The sequence below is a fragment of the Rhinatrema bivittatum genome, chromosome 13 (assembly GCF_901001135.1).
Source record: "Rhinatrema bivittatum chromosome 13, aRhiBiv1.1, whole genome shotgun sequence".
Taxonomy (NCBI): Eukaryota; Metazoa; Chordata; class Amphibia; order Gymnophiona; family Rhinatrematidae; genus Rhinatrema; species Rhinatrema bivittatum.
The window spans coordinates 4271648-4291634 of NC_042627.1; the positions used below are offsets into that span (position 1 = coordinate 4271648).

The 19987-nt window shown below is 49.1% G+C and overlaps 1 protein-coding gene across 3 annotated transcripts in view; it reads right to left on the reverse strand.

Moving 5' to 3' along the window:
* Positions 1–19987, reverse strand: part of PRPF19 (pre-mRNA processing factor 19) — a 27504-nt gene continuing 7517 nt past the window's right edge. For all 3 annotated transcript variants that reach the window (XM_029574698.1, XM_029574696.1, XM_029574695.1), the window contains exons 5-16: positions 17261–17334; positions 17023–17085; positions 16235–16276; positions 15664–15738; positions 9961–10036; positions 9441–9550; positions 9202–9357; positions 9045–9114; positions 8411–8496; positions 2418–2588; positions 1505–1610; positions 1–1415 (exon numbers count right to left, since the gene is read on the reverse strand). In XM_029574698.1, the coding sequence (XP_029430558.1) occupies positions 1318–1415; positions 1505–1610; positions 2418–2588; positions 8411–8496; positions 9045–9114; positions 9202–9357; positions 9441–9550; positions 9961–10036; positions 15664–15738; positions 16235–16276; positions 17023–17085; positions 17261–17334 (1127 nt within the window). In that variant the 3' untranslated portion in view covers positions 1–1317. The remainder of the gene's footprint in view (positions 1416–1504; positions 1611–2417; positions 2589–8410; positions 8497–9044; positions 9115–9201; positions 9358–9440; positions 9551–9960; positions 10037–15663; positions 15739–16234; positions 16277–17022; positions 17086–17260; positions 17335–19987) is intronic.

A 19987-nucleotide genomic window follows, 5' to 3' on the forward strand; every position in this document is an offset into this window, starting at 1 on the left:
AGCGGTCATATTTTTTTATTCAACTCGTTAACTCCTTAAAAAAATCCTCTTCTTACACCACTTCTTCCTCCAAATCTCATTTACAGCAGGGAAAAACCAAAAACAACCCCCCCCCCCTCCAAAAAAAAAAATCATTTTCTGCTGATTGGAATCAGCAGAGAGGGAAAAGCCAGACAGCCTGCTGTACAGGGTGCCAGCAAGGGCCACAAGGGATGTGTGCGCTGGCTGCAGAGAGAGAAGCAGCGGCTGGGGGTTACTGCAGGCTCCGAGAAGCCTCTTCCATTGTAGCGACGCCTCTCTAAGAGGCCTTTCATGTGACAGCGCCTTTCTGAATGCGGGGAGAATAAAAGGGATGGTCCTTTTAGAAATTATTATTGTGCAGCTGTGTACTGCCCAACAGTAAAAACAGTTTAAAAGTACTGAATTGTCTGACCACACCTTTGCACTTTTCCCTGATTTTTTTTGTCTCCTCCCCCCCTAAAATCACATTTCAGGTTTCTTGTCATTGCAAAGCAGCTGCAGTTCACCACGGGCTGCAAACCTGCCTGCGTTTCAGAATGTCCACCAGGAATATTTATCAAACGTATTTATATACATTAGGTCCAAGGACCAGGTTAATTTGCACCTTTTAAGACAACAGAAAGCCAGATTTTTATGGAAGCCCTCCAGGACCAGCAAGAATGCCCTGCATCTAACGTGTCAGAAAGATGTTCGCACAGATTTCTGATGATAAACACCACAGTGGCACCCTGATTAAATAAGCAGGAACGGTTCCCTAAGAACTTCCTACAATAAATTCTCTCCAGAAATGAAAGAAAATAGGAAAACAAAAGTAATTTTGTTTGTTCAAAACACTGAATTATCAAAATAGCTTTAAAGGAGCAGTACTAGAAAAATATTTGAGAATTCAATTTGTAGTTATAACAATCTGTAAAATAGCCCTCATCACACTGGAGTTTAGTTTGTTATGCAGGAGAATTAGGACCCTGCTGTGTCAGGGCCACAGGCAGAACGAGGACGCAATCAAAAGAAAAAAGATGCACATTTTATTTATAAAAAAAAAAAAAAATTTAAAAATTTTAAGAAATAAAATCTATCAGGACAAAACGAGAAGCCAGGGCTAGGAAAAAAAAGACCAAACAAGGGAAAGCCATGCAGCCAAGAAAGCAGCTGAAGTTATGAAGAATCTGGCTTGGGTTTCTGCCCTTGCAAAGTCTGCACCTTTCTCTGACCTCCCAGACATGCGTTCCAGCAGGAATCATCTCCGGACAACACACTACACTCTACAAAGGAAAAAGAAAAACAGGGCCCAGCAGCTCACAGGCTGTAGAAGCGCAAACTGCGGTCCATGCCCGTCGAGACCAGGAACTTGGCGTGATGTCCAAATGCCACTCCTGTAGTCAGGCCACTGTGTTCTGTGGACAGAGGAGGAAGAGGTCAGGGGTGAAGCCAAGCACGGCATCAAGCACTCAGTGCTCATCAGTCAGAGCATGGCTGGACTTACCTGTAAAGTGAAGGACCTCAGTCCACTGCTTGCAGATATAAATCTGAATGTCAGTGCCGCCCAGTGCCAGGTAAGTTCCACTCTGGTCGAATATCAGTGACTTCACCTGCAGTGGCATAAATACAGGGAGGGGTGCACAGACATGAAACTAATCAGCGCCACACAGAGCTCACTGAGAAAGGGAGAATACCACACCAATTACAAGAGACCAAGTTTATTAAGCTGGGTAAAACCATCAAACTTTAATTTACTAAAACGATGGAAAAAAAATGCACTCTGCTATGTGAAAACACTGCAAGAGTGTTAGCAAAAGCCACAGCTGCTTTCATGTAGAGCATAAGTTGTCACAACGTCTACCGCAGCCTTTGCCTGCACCTCGTGATATCTACACCATATGTTCACATATTTCACATCACTTTCGCAATATTCATGCTCTTTATAGCAATAAAACAAACTGATAAGAGAAAAAGATTTGAGAGAGACGGAGAGATAAATCAAGGTTAAAAAAAAGAGCCGAGCTAGGAGGATGGACACCAGAGAAAGACAGGTATCAGCGTGCCGCACACCGAGAAGGGCAGGTATCTGAGCTCAGCAGACACCTGGGGTGATAAGGACAGGGGACGGGAGGAAAAGCCCATCACAAACACACGGGACGGCAGAAGACCAATGGCAAAGCCGGCCACAACTGGGGTGGGATAGCAAAGCATTGCACACCTGTGCAGATAAAGACAGGTGGGCAAGTGTGCCACACACATCGAGGGTTTGGAGGGGAGGCACCATACAGCAGGGGGACAGGTGGCAAGAAACAAAACAGGGGAAGAGAAATGCAGAAAAAGGAGGGAGGAAAGAGGAAAGAGGAGGAAAAGCGGGCAGCATTGGGAGGGCACATGAGAGGGAAAAGAAAATTATTCACCTCAAAGTTGTCATCCAGCTGCAGGGTCTTAAAGTTCTTTAGTTTGCGCAAGTCCCAGAGTTTGACGGAGGAGTCGTCAGCAGCCGTGGCAAGGTAGTAGCCGTTTTCCGAGAAGGCGATGCTCGTGATCGGCCCGGAATGCCCTGGGAAGTTCGCTACATTAGTGCGTTCCTGGGGAAGGGGAGGAGAGATCGTGAGGGCTACCTGGCTAGTAAAGCGGGTAGTCCTTCATCCATGGCATTCTCTACCAGCACGACACACCGCAGAGTTCTGAGGGCTAGCCCAACAGCGCTGCACGAGGAGAGACAGGGGAGGGACGTCCACCACGGGCTCCCTCGGGGGGCGCAGCACAGAGCAGTTCCCACACACAGGAGGACACACTAAAATGATCTGCACGGATACAAAGAGATCTGTCGTAGTACTATACACCTGCCAAAGGTAGCTTATCCTTTCACCCCATAAAACTGCCAACCAGCAGAAAGTGCATTATCACACTGTGGAATCTGTTGCCAGAGGATTTGGTCAAGGCGACTAGCATGGCAGGGTTTAAAAAAAGAGGTTTGGACAAGTTCCTGGAGGAAAAGTCCGCAAAACATTATTGGCCAAATAGACTAAAAGAAAGCTATTGCTATCCCAGGGAGTGATGCGACCTGGACTGGTCTCAACCAGCATGGCATTTCTTATGTTCTTATTCCCTGCATGGACCCCTGATAAGGAGCCATCAGAGCAAACTTACAGCTCCTGCTAGTAAAAGAAGAAAAAAAAAAAAACCAGCAAGGAGGAAGTCTTATGGATAGATCAGGCACTTATTCCTGAACAGTTCACCAGTTTGACAATTGATTTGGGTTCACTTTCCTTCTCTGGAACTATAAGGGATTTACGATTTTCATAGGAGTCACGACTATCTCGGAGGCCACAACTGAATGCTGTCATAAAACAGTATTCTTTAAGCTTACAATGATTCAATCACTGAAGTACATTCTGCCCAAAAATGATTTTTGCTCAGACTTTTATATTGACTGCTATGGATTATTGCAATTCCGTTTATGTAGGTCTGTTTAAAGGAAAACTGGTTCTTACCTGCTACTTTTCATGCCTGGAATACTACAGATCAGTCCAGATGCACAGGGTTTTTTTGTCCCATGCATCTGGATGATATGTGCAATAAATCCCAAAGTGGACCAAGTATATGAAAATTGGTTCTTACCTGCTAATTTTTGTTCCTGTAATACCACAGGTCAGTCCAGACCAATGGGTTGTGTATCCCTACCAGCAGATGGAGTCAGAGAGCAAAACTTTGGGCACTGCTACATATACCAGAGTGCCACCTGCAGTCCATCAGTATTGGCTTGAATCCAAGCCCACACTAACTGAACGAACGGGCGAAGGGGTTGAAACCCAAACAAACCTACAACCTTTTCGCCCCCAAGAAAAACAATCAGAAACCAAACTCCTATGAAATTGCTCCATCAAGAATATCTGCAACAGGAGCTCTTAGAAAAAAATAGCAAATATTCAGCAAAAGACAGTCTTTCGGTATTTGAAGAAAGGGGTGGGTTTCTGGACAGATCTGTGTTACTTCAGGAACGAAAATTAGCAGATAAGAACCAATTTTCATTTCCTGAACATACCCAGACCAGTGGGATGTACCCAAGCCACCCTACACTGGGCGCGAATCCGTAAGACCAGCATGCAGGACACTCTCACCGAAGGACGATTCTCCAGTACCTTTGACATCCAGTCAATAAAGCTTAGTGAAAGTGTGAAGAGAGGACCACACCGCCGCCCTACAGATTTCCTGAGGCGACAGTAGTTGACACTCCACCCAGGGCGTCGCCTGAGCCCGGGTGGAATGAGCCCTGAAACCCAAGGGGACTTGATGGCCCCGGGCTATGTAGGACGAGCAGATAGCTTCCTTAATCCAACAAGAGAGGTCACTTTAGATGCTTTGTCTCCCTTTTTTGGTCCACTGAACAGGATGAACAGATGATCTGAACGTCTGAAGTCATTGGTAACCTCCAACTAGCACAACAAGGTGCGCCAAACATCCAAAAGATGAAGATCCTTCTCCTAAGCTGAACTCCGAGACCACTGGGGAAACCCCGGCAGCTCCACCGTCTGATTGCCGTGAAAGGCTGAGACAACACCCTATCATCATATGTTCTGAGAAAGGGATCGCGACACGACAACGCCTGCAATTCTGAAATCCAGCGAGCCGAACAAATGGCCACCGAAAACACAGTCTTTAAGGTGAGATCCTTAAGCAAAGCCCTGCAGAGAGGCTCAAAGGGGGCTCCAGAAAGCACACGCAGCACTAGATTCAAACTCCAATCTGGGCATAGAGGGCGGATGGAAGGACGCAAATGTTTGACCCCCTTGAGAAACTGAGCAAATTCTGGGTGAACTGCCAGCGAACAGCCATTAAACCTGCCCCTTAAGGTGCCTAAGGCTGCTACTTGCACTCGAAGGGAATTGAACACTAAACCCTTAGCGAGTCCCTGTTGCAGGAAGTCCAATACCACTGGAACATCTACTGCTAACGGATCGCAAGAGCGCTGAAGTCAATACGTCTCAAAAAGTTTCCAGACCCTAACATAGGCCATAGAAGTAGCCGGACATTGAACCCTGGAGGAGAGTGGAAATGACCTGCTCGGAATAACCCTTCAAGCGTAAATGTCGCCTCTCAAAAGCCAAGCCGCTAGAGAGAAGCGATCATCCTGATCCGAAAATATGGGTCCTTGCCGAAGCAGACACGGAAGATGAGCCAGCTGCAAGGGCCCCTTAGGGCCATGTGAACCAAATCCGCGAACCACGGGCGACACGGCCACTCTGGAGCTACCAGTACCACCCTGCCAGGATGGAGTTCTATGCGACGGAGAAGCCACCCGATGAGAGGCCATGGTGGAAAGGCATAAAGAAGAATTTCCGTAGGCCAAGGACCCCCCAGAGCGTCCAGCCCTATCCGAGCCCTGCTGTCTTCGACGACTGAAGAAGCGTTCTGTCTTTGCATTGGCTCAAGTTGCCATCAGATCTAACTGTGGTTCACCCCACCTGGCGCAAATTAGATTCCATGCTTCGAGAGACAACTCCCACTCCCCTGGATCGAACTGCTGCCTGCTGAGGAAGTCTGCTTGCACATTGTCTACTCCTGCGACATGAGATGCGGCAATGTCCTAATTAGATTCCATGCTTCGAGAGACAACTCCCACGACGCTCCACTCAGGCGAACAAGAGTCGTGCTTCAAGCGCCACCACGGCACTTCTTGTCCCGCCTCGGCAAATGATGTAAGCTACAGTCGTCGCATTGTCGGAGAACACTCGCACCATTCTGCCTTCGATCCAGGGTAGGAATGTGTGTAGGGCGAGTCGTATCACTCTTGTTTCGAGGCGACTGATGGACCAGGAACCTTCCGTCAGGGACCAGAGTCCTTGGGCGGTCTTGCCTGCACAAACTGCTCCCCAGCCTGACAGGCTGGCATCGGTGGAGATTATCACCCAATCCGGAGTGTCCAGATCCACTTCCCAGACCAGATTATCGCGCGAAAGCCACCACGACAGACTGGCTCTGGACGCTGGGAGCAGCGACATCGGCAAATGGAACTGTTCCGACACTGGACTCCATCGTGACAAGAGCGCACGCTGTAACGGTCGTAAGTGACCGAACGCCCATGGAACCAAATCCAAGGTGGAAGCCATGGATCCTAGGACCTGCAAATGATGCCAAACTATAGGGAGAACCCTATAGTTTGGCAAATGATGCCAAACTCTAGGGTTCTCCCTCAGAAGAGGGTCCCGGCCCTTGTCTTGTAACTTCGTCACCCGGGTCCACCGCTAGGAACACCTTGCCGCGAAAGGTATCGAACATCGCTCCCAAGCAGACCAGCGCTTGGGTGGGTTCCACGTGGCTCTTCTGCACATTGATTATCCACCCTAGTGACTGCAACGTGAACTGCACTCTCCAAACTGATCTCTCGTAGTCCTCCCAGGATTTCGCTCAGATCAAACAGTCGTCCAAGTACGGATGGACCAAAATCCCCTCCTTGCGAAGGAAGGCCGCCACAGCCACCATGACTTTGGTGAACATATGAGGAGCTGTTGCAAGACCGAAGGGAAGGGCTCGAAATTGGAAATGCTGACCCAGGACCTTGAAGCGTAAATACCGCTGGTGGTGCAGTCGGATTGGTATATGCAGATGCACCTTCATAAGATCCAGGGACGCTAGGTACTCCCCTTTCCGTACAGCAGCCATTATCGTCCTCAGGGTCTCCATTCGAAAACAGGGGATTCGAAGACAGCGGTTCACTTTCTGGAGATCGAGGATAGGCCGAAACGTGCCCTCCTTTTTGGGGACTACAACGTAAACCGAGTACCGACCCCGTCCCTGCTCCGTCACTGGAACTGGGACAATGGCCCATAGATCGAGCAGTTGTTGCAGGGTTTCCTGAACCGCCTCGCGCTTGCCGTAAGAGACCACGCGGGACTCCACAAAATCTTCCCGAACTGGACGTGAGAACTCTAGAGCATAGCCATCTCTGATGACCTCCAAAACCCAACGGTCTGAGGTAATCCTTGCCCATTCTGTGTAAAAGTTGGCTAATCTGCCTTCGAGCTTCGACGACGGAATGGGTGCTCGTGGCTTCATTGGGAGGGCTTACTGCTTCCTGCACTGAGGGTTCCAGAGTCTCTACCAGTGCGGCGACCACCACGAAAGGGCTGCTGGCGTCCCTGAGTCTGCTTAGATCCAGAAGGCGCAGAATATCTGCCGGGTCGAAAGCGGCGAAATCCCGGAAGTGAGCCCGAGAGGAAAAAACCTTCTTCGAAGATTGTCTGTCTTCTGGCAACCTATTACCCTTGGACTCCCCGAGCAGCTTAACCAACTGATCTAGGTCCTCCCGAAAAGGAGCTTCTGGTGTTCGGAGTGAATCGGGATGTGTAAGTATGCCTCCGTTAAGTCGAGAGAAGCCAGGTATTCGCCGGGATGAACAGCTGCTATGATCGCCCTCAGGGTCTCCATACGAAAATGAGGTACCTTGAGGGCCCGGATGACCCTCTTGAGGTCCAAGATCGGGCGAAAGGAATCTTCCTTCTTTGGTACGACAAAGTAGATGGAATACTGGCCGTCATCAAGCTCCGCCTCGGGGACCGGGACAATGGTGCCCAGCTGCTGGAGCCTCCCGCTTCAGACGTCCGCAAGGAGAGACTACATAGAGGTCCGGCAGGTCTCGAGAAAACTCTAAAGCGTAACCGTCTCGGATAATCTCGAGAGCCCACTGGTCCGACGTGATCTTGACCCATTCCTCGAAGAATAGGGAGAGACGACCCCCTAAATGGGGGACGGAGGAATGGGTCAACCGAATCTCATTGGGAAGCGGGCTTCGGGGTGATACGCTGAGGTGCCCCCTCTCGGAAGGGCCGGCGACCTCAAAAGGGCTGAGACCAAGACTGAGACCGAGAAGGATAACCCCGAGAAGAAGCACCACGCCCCCGAGCCATATATCGACGTTGGCCCCGAAACCGGGACCAGGAAGGCACAAAAGCTCGGGATCATTTCGGTCGGTCCTCCGGCAGCTTATGAACCTTGTTCTCACCCAAGGAATTAATGAGCTGCTCAAGGTCCTTGCCAAAAAGCAACTTACCTTTAAAAGTGTCCAATCGCACCTTTGACGCCGGGTCCGCTGGCCAATTGCGTAACCAGAGGAGCCTTCTGGCTGACACCGCGAGGCCATTGCTTTCGCCTGGCCTCGCTCACCCTGCTCATTTCTTCACAGTGTACACCCTACCATTCGCTGACATCATGAGCAAGACAAACCTAGGCTGAACTGCATTATCCATGCAAGAACTGAGAAGCGACAGAGCACGCACACTTTTCTCACTTTCATAGGTGACACAGGAGAGGTGCTTCAGTGTACTTAAGGGCTGTAAAATGAACTCTACTCCAGCAATACCACTATAAGGCTCTACCTTTCTGCCCTTTCCCTCGAGTGAATCCTCACCTTCAAATCCCAAATTTTAATCTGCGAGTCCATGGTCCCTGTTCCAAAAATGAGCCCATCAGGGTGGAATTGGGCACAGGTGAGAGCTGTAGAGACAGAGAGTGAGGTTAAGGGACACACAAATACAGAGCATAATTACCTTATTACTTTTCACTGAGGCAAGTGGACCTAGACCATGCTGTAAGACACCAATCTATCAATTTAGGATTAGATGTTTACATAGGGGTGGGAGAAGATGAGCTCTGGCATCAGAGTGTGCTGCAGGAAACTGGACCTCTAACATATACTGGGAGAAACAAAGTCTTTAGCAGAAATGTGAAAAAATGATTTTACTCAATAAGTAGATCCAACCAGAAGAAGGAATTAGGAGCGATAAATGAGAAACCAGCTCAAAGAGAGATCTTTCCTCTGGCTAAACTACAAAAGCAAATCCAGCACAGATCATGAGAGGAAAAGGTGAAAGGTTTCACGTTCAAATCCTACATGATCAATAGCAAAACCAAATACCAATATTGGGAAAGCTGGAACAAGTATGGATCCTTTGCAGATGGCAGTAGTGGTGGGATTCTGATTGTGTGTGAAACCCTGGTAAATGGTGGCAATCATGGGATCCTGAACCCGACAAAGTTCTTACCACAGCCGGATGTCTCATCTGTGACTTTGGTCAGAACACGTCCCATGTGGATATCTGAGAAAGCCCAATACTGAAGGGAGAAGAGAGAAAATGGAGTATTACCAGAACGACACCTCTAACTGGGCTCCTGCTGGAGAAGTGAAGCCATATGCAGTACCTGATCATCAGAAGAGCTCAACAGATAGTCACCGGTGGCATGGAGACTCAGCCCTGTCACAGCACTCTCATGAGCACGAATAACCTGCATACAGGAAGCATTTGGTACAGACCAGATGCGGATGGTGGCATCTGGGGACGCCGAGAACACCAGCTCCTAAAGAAGTGAGAATAGGAAACTGTTAGCAAGAGACAGAACACACAAGGGAAAGGAGGTGGAAAGATAGGGACAGATCTTACCTGGGAGGGGTGAAAGACGACACTGGTAACCTTCTTGGTGTGACCTTTGAGGGTGGCCAGAATCTGTTCGGAACTCTTGTCAAACACAACAACATTCTTATCCGCTCCGCCTAGAGGAATGGAGAAGGATGATTATCAGAGTCCCCCAGGCATCTCAGGGGACACACATTACATTATGCCAACAAGGAATAAAGGCACAATAAAATGAGACAAGGCAATCCTGTTCTGTCATGGAGGAAGCAAGGGAAGAGGGAATGCACTCACATCACAGCAGAATCATTCTGCTATCACAAGCAGAGAGGAGAGGACAGCAGGCATCCAGAGGCACACACACTAAACTATAGCAGGGGTACACTCTTCTATCCAATACTCTGCACACAGCAGCACAGTCCTTGAGCTCAAAGGTCCTCCACCTCAGCCTGGTGCCAACAGTTTTAGAGCAGCATACACACAGGGTGGGGGCTGGACATGCCTGCTCAGCTGGGAACAAGCCATCAGACCTGCAGGACAGACAGCTTACCTGTCAGGGTCTTGTTGGTGTCTGAGGGGCAGAGGTCTAGAGCAAGGATTCCTGGGATACTGGCACTGTGCAGCCCCTAAACACAGAACAGATAGAATCACAGCTGTGTACAAAGACTTAAGGTGACATTTTATCTTATCTGATATTTTCCTTTCCTTGTGTCCTGCTAGCTCAGTCATTGCATCATGGATTTCCCTCCTTCACAGCTGCCAGAAACAGAGCACACACCTTTTTCTCTCTTTCCAAGTATAACAGAGGTGTGGCTCTAGGCAACTGCAAGTAACCTTCTGTCAAAGCCCAAAAGAGCCAACTACATAATTCACGTGAGGAAATCCACAAGAGCATCAGAGTTCCAGAGAGAAAAACCCTGATTCACTCTTCAGACACTCATCCATTAATTAAACCTCTGTGTTTTATGTATATCATCTATAGCTTCCTCTTTTTTTTCCATAAATTATCTCCCTCCTTTCCTTCAATATTATATATATTATATTATATATTTTTTTCAAGGATGGAGTCTAGGATTATATTCCCCTCCCAAGGTAAGCATGGAAAGAAAGGGCAGGGAGATGCTTATAACCACTGCCTTGTGCAATTTGGCAGTACCGTATTTCTGGGTGGGTTTCTGGATTGGTCTGGTAGGACTCAGAGAGAGGAATTTATCAGCTATGTTAAAATGTCACTTCCTTATCTTCCTGATAGAGCAGTCATTACATCAGGGAAGCATCAGAGCTGCTACTCCCTCAGGCAGGAGGAAGCGCGTCCTGCCTGAGGATGCCTGCTCCAAAAACTGCCTCTGACTTCCCCAGGACATGTTTGGTAAATGAATGCAGGGAGGGACCAGATGGCTGCCCTGCAGATCTCGTTTGGAGTCACCTTCTACCCATGCTGTTGCCTGATAACTGCCTAGAGCCAACCTTTGCTTATATTTGGACAAGATGTCATGGGTAGAGGGGTGGGGGAAAGAAAAGAGGAGAAAAAAAACAACAGGTGTGCACTCTGTCTCTGGAAGCTGACGTGATGACTTGTCTAGTAGGAGCCTCAGGAATTGGGGAAGGTGCCGTTGATCCCTTAGGAGCAGGAGATTCTGGTTAGAAGGTATGTTTAACAACTAGAACTCCTCTGACAAAACCTGCCACGATTACAATGGACTCTTTATGGTCTGCATTAGTATCTTTGGAGTCCGCGATAACCACACTGAGAAAAATAACTTTGGACACCAATTAACGTTTGTTGTCTACTGATAGTAATGTAAAGCTCGCTGATGTCACCCCCTCATATACCTCTGCGGTGACATCGGCCTGCCAGTAAATTCTGCAACAGCTAAGCTGTGGACAACTTCAAGACCATCAACAATCTGCCTTTAATGTCTCTTCTTCTTTACTCTTCTTTATTAATTCATTAATTTATTTCATGTCCATAAGAGCAAGAGATCTAAAGGAAAATTAATATACTGGTGTGCCACCTGCCATCCTTCAGTATATTCGATATCAAAGCAGAAGGCACTAAATAATCACTCCCGCCAAGAACCCCAAACTTTGTAGGACAACCACTGACCAGATCAAGTAGCAACATTGCCTAAGGACAGAAACAAACCTGTCACCTATATATTGAACTAGAAATAAACTGGCGAACAACTTACCGTATAAACTGCATCACACTTGCAATTACAACCTGTAGACGTAGACACTGCAAAAGAACAAACCGATAGAATGTCGAGTGGACTCTCCGTAAACTGACTTGGGCGGGCGTCTGGACTGATCCTTGGTACTACAGGAACGAAAATTATCAGGTAAGAAACTAATTTTCCTTTCCCTGTATGTACCAGGATCAGTCCAGACTGCTGGGATGTACCCAAGCCGCCTTAAATGGGGTGGGACCCCGAGAGTCCCGCTCGAAGCACGCTGCTCCCGAAGGACTCTGCCGATGGATCACGAACATCCAAACGATAATGCCTAGCAAAAGTATGCAAGGACTTCCAAGTGGCCGCCCTGCAAATCTCCTGGCAAGACACAAACTGGCTTTCAGCCCACGAAGCTGCCTGAGAACGCAGGGAGTGAGCCTTAAGACCTTCCGGAACAGACTTACCGCAGCCAATGTATGTGGACGCGATCACACTCTTCAACCAACGAGCGATAGTCATCTTCGAGGCTTGCAGACCCTTCTTGGGCCCATACCACAACACAAACAAGTGATCCGACCTTCGAAAGTCATTAGTAACCTCCAAATACCGCAGAAGCACTCGACGGACATCCAAACGCCTCAAATCCCGACCTTGAGAAGAGCGGAGCTCCTCCTCCGTAAAAGAAGGCAATTCCACCTCCTGATTGACATGAAAGGCCGAGACCACCTTAGGCACAAATGAAGGTACCGTGCGCAACGAAACCCCGGCTTCAGAAATACGCAAGAATGGTTCTCTGCATGAAAGCGCTTGGAGATCCGAAACTCGACGCACGGACGAAATGGCCACCAGGAATACAGTCTTGAGAGTTAAGTCCTTCAAGGTGGCTGTCTTAAGAGGTTCAAATGGGGCAGCACAGAGACCTCTAAGAACCAGGTTCAAACTCCAGGATGGACATGTAGCCCTTACGGGAGGACGTAAATTCCGAACCCTGCGCAAAAAACGCGCCACATCCAGGTGAGCTGCAAGAGAATAACCTTCAACCTTGCCCCTCAGACAACCCAGAGCCGCCACCTGAACTCGAAGAGAACTATAGGCCAACCCCTTCTTCAAGCCATCCTGCAAAAACGCAAGGATGTGACCTACCGAAGCCCGCCGTGGAGAAAGCCGTAACACACCAACCAAGCGTCAAAAACCTTCCACACTCTAGCATAGACTAAGGCAGTTGAAGACCTCCGCTCATAAGCCAAGCCGTCAGACAAAAGTGATCCGCCAGATCGAAAAATACTGGACCCTGCCAAAGAAGATTCAGGAGATGGCAGAGACGCAGGGGCCCGTCCATCGCCAAATTGACGAGATCCGCGAACCACGGGCGCCTTGGCCACTCCGGAGCTACTAGAATCACCAGACTTTGATGATACTCTATGCGCCTCAATATCCTCCCCACCAGGGGCCACGGGGGAAACACATAAAGCAGAATGCGAGGAGGCCACGGAAGCACCAGGGCATCCACGCCCTCTGAGCCGTGTTCTCTCCACCGACTGAAGAAGCGCGCCACCTTGGCGTTTAGACGAGTGGCCATCAGATCCAGATGCGGAACCCCCCATCGCCGAACGATGAGACGCATCGCTTCTGCCGACAGCTCCCACTCTCCTGGGTCTAGATGTTGGTGACTGAGAAAATCCGCTTGAACGTTGTCCACGCCTGCAATATGAGTGGCTAATCCGAACGGAAGGGCGCAAAACTGGAAATGGTCCCCCAGCACCGAGAACCGCAGGAAACTCTGGTGCTGGGGGATGCAAAACCCACTTGTCTGGACTGATCTGGGATATGAACAGGAAAGGAAAATTGGTTCTTACCTCCTAATTTTCATTCCTGAAGTACCACAGATCAGTCCAGACAAGTGGGTTTTGCATCCCTACCTGCAGATGGAGGCAGAGAACTAAAAGCTTTGAGGCACTGCTACATATCCGAGAGTGCCACCTGCAGTCCCTCTGTATTGACCTGTACCCAAGCCAACTATAGAGTAACAATTCCTCAACAACCCCCTAAATGACGGCAAACGCCAAACCCAAAAGTTGGAGCCCCTGAAACAGGAAAAATGCCAATCAACCCAAGGGGCTAAACTTCTTTAGGTTCTGTATATATATACACATTCTGACAGTTCTTCCCAGTAAGCATTCCTTCCGAACATGGGAAATAAGGGGCCTCAACTCCTTACGGAGCAGATGAACCACCCGCGGGTCACCTCCCTCTGTTATCGAGACCTCTTCCAGATCAGCCATGTCCTTATTCCCGTCCTGATCGACATCTGCCATGAGGTCCGCTGGGTCACCTTGATCCACCCTCAGACCAACCCCCAAGACCATCTTCCGGGTCATCCGGGTCTGAATCATCCAAGCTGCCAGGCCCCTCAGGATAGTCCAGGCCCAACCAGTGAAGGAGTCCCTTGGCCTCTTTGCAGCTGACAGAAATGACTTTTATAACCAGTGCTTTTCCTGGTTAAAAAGGCCTTATGCATAAGCAAAACACCACGTCATCCTCTCCCCTGACCGGCCCGGAGCTCGCATCTCCACCCCGCCCCCTCCCTCCGATGGGATCGCCGGAGACAACGGGGTAAGGGAGTCCCTGGGCTCCCAGGGGTCTGTCACCTTCCGAGCTGTAGAACCTTTTCCTGCCTGATAGGCTGTTCAGGCCCCCAGTATTGATCCTGACATGGCCTTCGGAAACTGTAGCTCTTCTACCAGCCTCGCTCCTCCTGGAGGGCCCCTCTCCTCCAAAAATGAATCACAGCAGAGCGCCGCTGCATTCAGCTACCCCCGATCCAGGCTGCTGGCCCGACAAGCTTTCCTGTGCTGGGAAACCGCTGTGGGCACCATCTCGTCTCCATGCGGCCGGGCCTGCTGCAGAGGAACAGAAGCCGCGTGATCGCTGCGCATGGGAGAGGAGGAGAACGCTGCCCAATGCAGCCCGAAGCCGCGAACAGAGGAGCTACACTGCTCCTTCCCCAGCCCGGGCCTACCCCGATGATCAAACCAGGAACAGCCTGAGCTATTGCTGCTGAAAGAAAATTGTAACACTTTTTTTTTTTTTTTTTTAAAGAAACAGCAGCCACAGCAAAGGAACAAATTCAAGCCAAAAAAAAGGAAAACTTCCCTGCTGCTGGCAGCACCTTTGGGAAGCAGCCTTCAGGGGATAAGAGGAAACCAGGATCCCTGGGCTGTCAGACCACTGGATCTGCTGTGGGCTAAAGCTGGTCAGGGATTACTAATCCCCCGCTCACCTGGCTCAACCTGAGGGATGGCCCACGAAGGAACCTAACACCTCAGGGAGCGTCTTCTAACTTCTCTTCTTCTGACCCTTCTTTCTTCTTTACTACAGTTCTGCACCTGTACCATCTGCTGGAGACAGAGAAATACTGAGGGACTGCAGGTGGCACCTCTACCATCCGCTGGAGACAGAGAAATACTGAGGGGCTGCAGGTGGCACCTCTACCATCTGCTGGAGACAGAGAAATACTGAGGGACTGCAGGTGGAACCTCTACCATCCGCTGGAGACAGAGAAATACTGAGGGGCTGCAGGTGGCACCTCTACCATCCGCTGGAGACAGAGAAATACTGAGGGGCTGCAGGTGGCACCTCTACCATCCGCTGGAGACAGAGAAATACTGAGGGGCTGCAGGTGGCACCTCTACCATCTGCTGGAGACAGAGAAATACTGAGGGGCTGCAGGTGGCACACTGGGTTAAGTAGCTGTGCCTCAAAGCTTTTAGTTCTCTGCCTCCATCTGCTGCTAGGAATGCAAAACCCACTTGTCTGGACTGATCTGTGGTACAAACAGGAATATGAGCTACTAATCAGTGGCTATGCAGAAGAATACATCCCAAAAGAGGCAAATGTGACAGCCAGAGGTGAGAGAGGGCAGTTTACCTGATCTAAGACGGGACTGGCAAGCTGTCTTTGCCAGACAAAAATGTAACATCCAGCCCTCTCCACACAAATTCAGCAAACCCCCACACCAGCAGGTGTTCAAACAGAAGGGACAGGAAAAGGGCCTCAGAGAGCCAGCCCCCGTCACTCACCACGTGCGAGGACAGCTGCCGGTACTTGCTCAGCTCCTCAGGCTTCACCAGGTCCTCGGGGACGGTCTTTCCTCTCTGATGGGAGGAGGATACAGAATTGTTAGTAATGGCATTCTCACAGCGTTATCAGCTCCCGCCAGCCCAGATTCTATGCACAGTTTTAACTGCTTTCTTCTCTATTTGCTCCCCTTCCTGACAGTACACATCATCATGTCATAGCATTCCTGCTTATCCTAGTTACAGAGAATGCACCTCCCTCACCTGCCAGCTCTTTATATATCACCAGTTCTAGGGCTGCAAGCACTGCTTATGCAGCACTCCCAGCCCTGACCATCAAGAGGTGCAAGAGAGCAAGCAACAATTAGTTTGTTCTTCTCTGGGGACTCCCAGCCCTGGCCATCACAGCGCATGGAATTGGGCTTTCACTGCAGCTTTTCCATGGAGAAAAAGCCAAGATTCCTTCAAAAGCCACGCAAGGTCGCTTCACCACTGCCACTCGTCCAAGTATTTCTGTTCTCCCTAGCAAGAATCCCAAAAGTACAAGCCCCATTCTTTACACTACTTAACTCACCTTCTTACGCTCTGTAGTCAGCACTGTAGCTTTGTCTTGCAGCTGAAAGATAAGAAAACAACCATAGCCATGAGCTCCTGCAGAGATAAGAGGCTTCCAGGCTGAGGGACAGACAGTACGAATGCAAAAACCACTTTGCTGCTCCTGATTCCCCTCTTTGGGGAGGAAATGACACCAACTGCACCACATCCCACAGGCCTCTAAACTACCAATGCCAGCTGTCCCAGAACCCACCCCTCACTGCCAGCTTTCTCTCCCATGGAGGGAAGGAGCGGGGCAGAATCTGCTCCACCTCCTAGGAGAGGAATTGATGCTCCAGAATCCCACTCTCAAGCTTGCTAAATACAAACAACCTTTATGAATTAGTAAAAAAGGGCAAGAGTTAACGAGAGAATTATAGACAAACCAAGGGAGAGGGAGAAGGGAGGTATAAGAAGATGGCCAGAGAGACAAGAGAGAGATATGGGGAGTGGGCAGATTGAGACCCTGGAGGTGAAAGAGGGAGTGTGGGAAGAAACAGATTGTTTGAAGGAACTGTAAGGCAATGGCTGAAAAAGGGGAAGGATCTGAGAAATGATCTGTCCTGAAGTAGTGTGCGCTCTCTGTGGTATCGCAGGACTTAGAGCGAGTGTCAGGTGCTTGGGGAGGGGCACAAAATTGTGGGCATTTTGTGCTAGAATAGCTTGAGGAGTCGCTAAAAGGTTTTTGGTGAAATTCTTGAGAACTGATCCCTAACACTAGAAGCCCAGGTGATAAGGGTGTGGGGCTCCATGTTGGGTGCTTTTTACCTTCTGAACAATCTCCGATGTCATTCCTACCAGCTCTCCCAGGTCCATTGGTTCTCCTGCTCCCTGCAGAGTAAAAAGAAACATACCAGTTAGAAAGACAGATGGAGACAAACAGAAGGAGAGTGGGGAGGGCGCCAGGAATAGAGTAGAAAGAAAGATGCAGGCAGAGAGGGAAAGAGCATTCATGGTGTGAGCCAAACCCAGGACACAGGCAGAAACTCCTCTCTCCTGCACTCACCACAGCAGCAGGCTGAGCCGCAGGTGCAGCCTGAGGAACCACAAGACCAGCCTGAGGCTTCAAAGTTGCCAAAGCTGCAATGAAAAAAAAAGAAAAAAAAAGATATGAGGTAAATACCAGCTGAGGAGCTTGCACAGTTACCCACAGAAAATAAACTGAATACGTGCGCTTGCCATCTCAAGTCTAAGAGCGAGGCATCTTAGCACAGGTGCCCTGAAGGAGAAGCACCTTGGAGTCCATACACAGCAGGACAGCTAATTACTATACACCGCTGAGCAGGAGACAACATCGCATGTCAAAAACTCAAATTAACTTGCCACAGGATGGCATGGAGCAGATACTATAATGGGATTAGACACAATCATGAGACAGGTTAGTCAGAAAGTAAACATAAAAATCAGGGATATCACTCAGATTTAATACATTCCTGTACCATGAATGCTGGAAACCAGGGGATGGACAACTCTACGCATAACTGCTTCATAGACACTTCTTTAAGCATCCACCACTTGCCACTATCCAAGAAAAACTGATGAGCTAGATGGAGGCGAATCAAATAGTCTTGAGACTGCAGGTTCAACGTGACAGCAGTGAGCGTTGAAGTGGTCGTATGTGTGCCCTCGCCCACGAAACTACCTCCAGGGTTGCTGCCATCAAGCCAAGAACTTGGAGATAGCTCCACAGTGTCGGGTGTATCATGCTCATCAACTGACACACTTGGGACATCAAATTCCTTATGCGCGTGGTCGGAAGGAAAGCTTTGCCCTGCTTGGTGTTGAACTGGGCTCCCAGATATTCCAAGGACTGGGAGAGCTTGAGACTGCTTTTGTCCAGGTTTACAATTCAACCATTTCCTGAACAAGGTCACTCTGTTGGTCACCCGGAGACTCTCTTCCACGGACTTGGCCCAGATCAACCAGTCGTCCAAGTATGGCTGCACCAGAATTCCCTCTTTTCTCAATGCTGCCACTACGACCACCATAATCTTAGAAAATGTTCTGAGGCCAAAGGGCATTGCCCAGAACTGAGAAAGGCTACCCAGTACCGAAAAGCATAGGAAGTGTTGTTGTTCCTGACAGATTGGAATATGTAGGAAGGCCTCGGATAGGTCCAGCAAGGTTATAGAAACATAGAAACATAGAAACATAGAAATGACGGCAGAAGAAGACCGAATGGCCCATCCAGTCTGCCCAGCAAGCCTCGCACATTTTTTCTCTCATTCTTATCTGTTACTCTTAGCTCCTTGTTCTATTCCCCTTCCACCCCCACCATTAATGTAGAGAGCAGTGATGGAGCTGCATGCAAGTGAAATATCTAGCTTGATTAGTTAGGGGTAGTAGGGGCAGTAACCGCTGCGATAAGCAAGCTACACCCATGCTTATTTGTTTTACCTAGACTATGTTGTACAGCTCTTGTTGGTTTTTTTTTCTTCTCCCCTGCTGTAGAAGCAGAGAGCCATGCTGGATATGCCTTGAAAGTGAAGTATCAGGCACATTTGGTTGGGGTAGTAACCGCCGTAACAAGCCAGCTACTCCTCGCTTTGTGATTGCGAATCCTTTTTTTTTTCTTCACCCCTGTCGTTGAAGCTATGCAGGATATGCGTGAAGCATCAGTTTTTTTTTTTTTTTGTTTTTTTTTTTTTCCCCCTGCCGTTGAAGCAGAGAGCTATGCTGGAAATGCGTGATGTATCAGTCTTTCTCCCATGCCGATGCAGCAGCGAACCATGCTGGATATGCATGGAAAGTGAAGTATCAGGCACATTTGGTTTGGGGTAGTAACCGCCGTAACAAGCCAGCTACTCCCCGCGTTTTGAGTGCGAACCCTTTTTCTTCTCCTTTGCCGTTGTAGCAGAGAGCTCTGCTGGATGTGTGAAGTATCAGTTATTCTTCTCCCCTGTCATTGAAGCAGAGAGCTATGCTGTATATGCATTGAAAGTGAAGTATCAGGCATATTTGGTTTGGGGTAGTAACCGCCGTAACAAGCCAGCTACTCCCCTCTTTATGAGTGCAAATCCTTTTTTCCATTACCTCTTGCTGTTGAAGCTTAGAGCGATGTAGGAGTCACAGTTAAGAAGTCTCCCGGTTGTACGACCGTTATCTCAAAGCGTAGGATTTCCATGCGGAACTGATTCACTCGTAGATGTCAGTTGACGCTCTTGAGGTCCAGCATGGGCGAAAGGAACCTTCCTTCTTGGTTACGATGAAATAGATGGAATAACGCCCCGTATTTTCCTGGGGCACAGGTACTGGGATTATAGCCCTCATCCTGAGGAGCCTCAGAATAGTAGTCTCCACTGCCCGCTTCTTGTGCTGAGAGTGGCAAGGAGACATCCCGAATACGTTCCAAGGAGTGCTGTGAAATTCCAGTGCATATCCTTCTCGTATGACCTCCAGTACCCATTTATCCGAAGTGATCTCGACCCATCTTTGGTAGAACTGGGACAGACGACCCCCTATCCCCTCGTTCCGAGGGTGGGTCGGCAAATTTTCATTGGGGGGTTCGGGACGAACCTGAACCTGCCCCTCTCTTGGGCTGTCGAATACGAAAGGATTGTAGGAGCAAAAGCGTTGGGAGCCCCTGGATCGACCCCTCATAGGCAAGGGGCGCTGTAACTGCTTTCTCTTATCTTCTGGTATCCGGGGAACTGGAGATTTGCCCCATTTACTGGCCAGCTTTTCCAATTTGCTTCCAAAAAGGAGTGATCCATCGTGCTTATAATATGTAACA